At 46.6% G+C, this 6,350-nt stretch overlaps 1 protein-coding gene across 1 annotated transcript in view; it reads right to left on the bottom strand.

Moving 5' to 3' along the window:
- Setd1a (SET domain containing 1A, histone lysine methyltransferase) overlaps positions 1 to 6,350 on the bottom strand; it is a 23,416-nt gene extending 17,066 nt beyond the window's left edge. Inside the window, exons 1-4 of the mRNA NM_001427094.1 lie at positions 6,162 to 6,350; positions 5,409 to 5,573; positions 5,086 to 5,181; positions 2,682 to 2,952 (exon numbers count right to left, since the gene is read on the bottom strand). Of these exons, the coding sequence (NP_001414023.1) occupies positions 2,682 to 2,952; positions 5,086 to 5,181; positions 5,409 to 5,558 (517 nt within the window). The 5' untranslated portion in view covers positions 5,559 to 5,573; positions 6,162 to 6,350. The remainder of the gene's footprint in view (positions 1 to 2,681; positions 2,953 to 5,085; positions 5,182 to 5,408; positions 5,574 to 6,161) is intronic.

Genomic DNA, 6,350 nt, shown 5'->3' with positions numbered 1-6,350 from the left:
ATTTATTACCACATACTGCTCTTTTTCAGATTTAGAAATAAAATCTGGGGGCTGGGGATTTAGCTCAGTGGTAGAGCGCTTACCTAGGAAGCGCAAGGCCCTGGGTTCGGTCCCCAGCTCCGAAAAAAAACCAAAATAAATAAATAAATAAATAAAATAAAATAAAATAAAATAAAATCTGGCTCATTTCCACTTATTAAACATATATCCCATTAACATGGGAAGGTAATAGAGCTTGGCTTAGCATGTAAAAGGCCCTAATTCAATAGAACCACATTTTATAAACTCATACTATATACACATACATTATCTAGAGTATTTTATAAACTTCAAGAAAAGTAGAGATCTATCTGCTGCTAAGTCCCATACCCCTTTATGTTATAAACTAAAGATTGCAGAATTGCAACTACAAGAGTCAATCCAGGCCATCGGGGGTGGGTATGTGTGTGTAGGGGGGGTTATTTGCTTTTAAACTTACTTTTAAACTCTTGGGAGGAATTGAGCGGTGAGAGGATTTGGTGGGTAAAGTGCCTGCCACCAAGCTTAACCTACATTTGATCTCTGGGACCCACATGGAAAAAGGAGAGAATACGCCCCCCCCCCCCGTTGCCCTCTGACCTTCACATGAAGCCACACACGCAGAATAGATATGCATATGCATACAAAAAAAAAAACAAAACTTCGAGAAGAACGAAGGCCTTAAATTGAAGAGTTGCCAAGTACTGTGGTATATGCCTATAATCCTTGTACTTGGGATACTGAGGCAAGGTCAAGGGTTCAGTTCAACATGAGCTACAGAGTGAGTATAGTTCACCAGAGACAGACAGCAAGACTGACTGAAAAATACAGAACAGGGATTAGAGAGTTGCCCAGCTGGTAGAGTGCCTTCCTAGTATGCATAAAATCCTGGGCTTCATCCCCGGGACCACATAAACCAAGCATAGTGCACAAGTCTATGAGCCAGGATAAAGGAGGATTAGAAGTCAAGGTCATCCTTGGCTACAGACAGGACAATCTGAAATACAGAGACCCTCTCTCAAAAGAACCAAAACAAGGGGTTGGAAAGATGGCTCAGCAGTTAAGACCATTTTGTGCTCTTGTAAAGAACCACCCACATGGTGGTCCATAACTATCCAACTCCGATTCCAAGAGAGCCAACAAATACCCTCTTCCAGCCTCTGTGGCGCGCGCGCGCGCGCACACACGTTCATACATTTAGACAAACACACACAAACATAGAAGCAAAAAATAAATCTTTAAAGGTAAAACACCAAAAATAAGGCCTGGGACCAGGTGTGGAATTCAAGGGCAGACTAAGTTATAGAATGAGACCTATAAAACAAATAAAAACGTTAAAAACAAAAGCAAATCAACAACTGAAGCTTTTTAATCCCAGCACTCAAGACAGAAGAGGCAGGTGGATCTCAGAGAGTTGAAAGCCAGCCAAAGCTATATAGTGAGATTCTGTTGCAAAAACACATAAAAACCATAAGGTTACATACAAAAGTCAAAAGTCAAGTTTGGGAACATTGGTTTTCACTCCCATTTGCAAACACCAATTAACAACCTCTTCCCTTAGATGGCACTGTACTAGTGTGACATTTCTCCCCTATCATTCCTTGAAAGCAGTTTGAACCTGCTCCATTTTTCCTTATTTTTGTGTGTATGATGTACTTGTAGGTTTCCAAGTGTACACACATGGAGACCACAGGAAGACATTGGCATCTCCCACTATTGCACTCTATCTTACTCCTTTGAGAGAGGGTTTCACTAGAACTGGAGTTTGCCAATCTGTACTCTGGCTAGTCAGTGAGATTCTACGATCTGCTCGTCTCCACCACACAAAAATGCAGTTACAGGCATACACAACCGTATCCGGACTTTATGAGTGATGGAGACTCAAATTCAGGTCTTCATACTTGTACAGTATGCACTATTACCCACTAAGTTATCTCCAGGTCGGGTTGGGGATTTAGCTCAGCGGTAGAGCGCTTGCCTAGTGAGCACAAGGCCCTGGGTTCGGTCCCCAGCTCCGAGGGGGGAAAAAAAAAGTTATCTCCAGGCTCCTTTTTTGTTTCTGAGACAGGCTCTCGATATGTAGCACTAGTTGGCCTGGAATTATCTCTGAAGACAGGCTAGCCTCAAAGTCCTCCTGCTGCTGCCTCCCGAACACTAGGACAGTAGACAGGTGCCCCATGAAACTCTGCCTCATTCATCTTTATCATCACAGGTCTGTGGCTTTGGCCTGCCAAGACCTAAAACTCTAGTTCTTCAGTTACCTGACGCTTCAATCTTAGTATATATGCTACTGAAGAAAGCACAAAATATGTAGAATTTTAAAACAACCAACAAACAAGAGCTGGAGAGATGACTCAGCAGTTAAGTGGACTACCTGCTCTTCCAGAGGACCGGAGTTCAGTTCCCAGCAACCACATGGTGGCTCACAACCAGGGGAAGTTGATGCCTTTGGATTTCCATGAACATCAGACATACATGCTGTACAAAGAAATACTCAGGCAAAACAGGCACACACATAAAAATAGATATATAAATGAACCTCTAAAATTTAAAAAATATTAAGTACAGACCTGACCTGATTACTTAGCTGAGCCCAATTAAGTATTTGCATATATAATGCCTACTAGAAACCAACTGTAAGCAACAGCCAGCGGAGTCCTCACCTTTGATATCAAGCTGGGCATGAATGATATTGCCCATGACAGAGGTGAGGTGGAGGTTTTTGACAGTTTCCTTGGCACCCCGAGTGCTGGTGAAGAGCACACGAGCTAGGCCTAGGTGCTTTCGAGTACGGGGATGAAGAAGAATCTCCACTTCTTCCACCTCACCATACTTCCGGCACATATCCTTCAGGAAGGTTTCCCGCACATTGTCATTGAGCCTCGCAAAAGTTACTTCCTTCAGTGGAACCTGTCCGATATAGAATTCATCCAGCTGTGGAAAGACAAGAATTGGCCTCAGGTTTCCATAATGAGCAGTTTTCTTACCATTTGGGAAAGTTCAGAGATACCCATGAGATGAAGACGAGTCTGTTGTGATAGAGAAGTCAAGCGGGAGCATGAGACCTAGATTAGCACTGACCTGCCTTTCAATTCCTCTTAGGATAAACAGCAACAATTGGGAAGAAAAGACACAAAAAACTCAAGAGTCAACATACATAGGAAAAAATGATAGAAGAAAATCATCTGGGGCTGAAGACATAGATCAGCGGTTAGGAACACTGACTGCTTTTCCGGGGGTCCTGAGTTCAATTCCCAGCAACCATATGGTGGCTCACAACCATCTGTAATGGGATCCAATGCCCTTTTCTGGTGTCTTGAGACAGTTACAGTGTACTCACATACATAAAAATAAATATTTAAAAAAATAAGAAAATAATCTATTAGTTCAGGGGTATTGATTAGCACAGGTTAGATACTAGAAACACAGAAACAGGGGAAAAGTTTCCATTCAGAAAAGAGACAAGACAGTACTGAGTGGCACTTCTAAAACACTAGCACATGGGAGGCTGAAGCACAAAAATTCTCAGTCCAAGGCCAGCCAGGGCTACCTAGAGATAGGGAGTACTTGCCTTTAAAAAAAAAGGGGGGGGGGTTGGGGATTTAGCTCAGCGGTAGAGCGCTTGCCTAGCGAGCACAAGGCCCTGGGTTCGGTCCTCAGCTCCGAAAAAAAGAAAGAAGAAGAAGAAGAAGAAGAAAAAAAAGATAAGCCAGATATAAATAATCCAATATGACATGGTGGTAGCAGAGGTGTAGATAGGTATCTGGGAGTCAAAAAAAAAGAATCCTTCAGACAGGGAAAAATCAGGAAAAAGATTCACAAAGATGCTATCATTCCTTCTGGACTTTGTAGATGCCTAAAGTTTACCAAAACAACAGAGTTCCAAGACATGAAATTTATCCATCTTGATATTTTCTAAACACTGAAAAGTGTCTAGTTGAATATTAAAGGGGTATGGTGTCAAAGAAGTGATAAGGCCTGCCACACATGTCAGTGCCTCAAAACAGACTTAACGTGCCAGCAAGATGGCTCAATGGGTACAGACACTTGCCACCAAGTTTGACAACCTTGAGTTTGACCCTTAGGATCCATTGTAAAAACCAACTCCCACACCTTGTGTTCTCACTTCTACTTGTGTACAATGGCGTGCAAGCTCGTCTGTGAACGCACATATGAAAACGATGTAATCAAAAGGGAAAACAGACTAGAAAACATTAGAACCAGATACAAAAAACAGCAAGATGGAGCCTCTACGGAGGGAGCCACAGAAACCAAGCGAACTCTGGAGTCTGCATGAAGAACATGGAAAACCAAAGACTAAGAGGAAAGGAAAGGGCTTCTGGGTGACTCTAGGTTTCCAGCTTGGATAGCTGAGCATCTGGTATTGCCATTTATCAGTCAAGAGAAAGGGATTTATAAGGCTGTGTCTCAGTAGATGTTGGCAGGAAGGAGGTATGAGAAGTAAACATTCAGGCAAAAGAGCTTTCAGTGAAGTTGCTCAGGGAAAGGGGAAACCAAAAGGGATGAAGGCACTGCAAAGATTACTTTAGCAATCATCAGAGGAAGAAAACAAAGACTAAAAACAAAATTAGGAGACAAAGAACCACCAATTTTCTAGACTCAAGCCCAAATATCCTACTAAAGCAGGAAACGAAGCTGCTCTTACAAACAGGATAGAGGAGCACACACAAGTGACAGTTTGGACAGAAGACTCCAAGTGGGCGGTGGTCTTAGCAGTATCCTTAATTGCTGAATAACTTGGGTATCACGATGTCATGCGGCTTCAGAATACATTCCTCATCCTTCCAGACATCATTATATACTAGATATACCAGATATATACTAGAGTCACCTCAGTGCACGCTCGCGCGCGCTCTCTCTCTCTCTCTCTGTATATATACATCTTCTGTCCAAAACATCTCAGTCTCACAGACGTAAAAACCATTGAGATCTGGCTGTCAATGTTCCTTCGGAAGAGACACTTTGACAGGCTGTGTGAAGACCAGGGTACTAGAATCTTCGACATGCTCCAAGGACTGATATATAGGGAGACCAGCAGGCACTTACCTTAAACTTAGGTACCGGGAGGGAAAAGTCTCTGGTTTTGGACCTGACATGACAGCGGGGGTCTTGGAGGTCTTCCACAGGGGTATACTTTGAGTCCTAACAAAGAAAACAGAAAGAGATGAAACCAGGCTGAAAATATACCAGGCTATTGACTCTACAAAGCCCATGCAGAAGCCAAGATACAGAAGAGCTGGGATAGCTTGCTCATTCTCAAAACACCAAGCTACAGGTATAGAAGTCTGGGTGTTGAACACTGAACAGGGGAAAGTGGGGAGGGGAGACTGGAGGTCCAAACAAGTCACGAAAAGATCTAGGGCACTCACACTGACACTGAAGTGGACTCCATCATAGCGGTACACCTTCTGAGAAGGCCTGCGCAAAGCAGGGTCCAAAGCAGGATCCACTATGAGCTTGTAGTTCCGCCACTGGAAGCTCGGGGCTTTCTGCCCATCTCCCCCACCTTCCTGGTCCATCTCTGCTCATTTACACTGTCAGGAAAAGAGGGATACGCAATGGGGGTCCAAGACTTAGGCCTGACTCCCTTGCTGTCCCCCAATGGCTAGCCCAGATTACAGGTTCTCACATCAGTACAGTTTCCACACCTCAGCATGACCCATGGCTCCCTCAGATTTTGCCTTGAGGATCCAGGTTCACTACAGCACTCCATTCCTCTCCACCCTCAATTCTACCCTCAGGGCCCAGGCCCATCTCGCGCCCCCTTACCTTCCCGCTCTCCCTAGCGCGCCCCACTTGGCCTCCACGCAAGACCCCTCCCCCGTCCCCTCGTAGGCCCCGCCCCCTCCCGCCTCCTCACCGGCCAGCGGCCCGGGCCAAGCCCCGCTCCCGCTCCCACACAGCCGCTCGCGTCCCCGCGCCCCAATCCTCTGAACCAGAGGTGGCACCTCTTCGGGGCGTTGGAAACACCGCGAGACCAAGCCTGAGACCCAGCTTCGGTCCCTGAATCCAGGCGGGGGGGTGGGGGGAGGTAACGCGCGCCGCTGCCCTCTCCTCCCGCCCGGGCGCGTTCGGTGCCCCCCCACCCCGTCGGCGCGCACGCGCGCCAGGGGCCTACTCACCCGCTCGTGGCGAGCGGCTCACCCTCCCCCCCACCGCGCGCAGCACCTCAGCGGCGTGAGGCGGCGGCGGCGGCGGCGGCAGCGCGAGACCCGGCCCCGCAGCGGTGGCGGCGGCGGCGCCCCCCCACCACCACCTCCCCGGCGCGCGCACCAAACACCACCGCCACCTGCACGAGGCCTAGCGGGCAC

This window comes from Rattus norvegicus, chromosome 1 (assembly GCF_036323735.1).
Source record: "Rattus norvegicus strain BN/NHsdMcwi chromosome 1, GRCr8, whole genome shotgun sequence".
Classification (NCBI taxonomy): Eukaryota; Metazoa; Chordata; class Mammalia; order Rodentia; family Muridae; genus Rattus; species Rattus norvegicus.
Note: the sequence above shows the minus strand (reverse complement) of the source record. Positions and strands in the feature narration are given on the sequence as shown.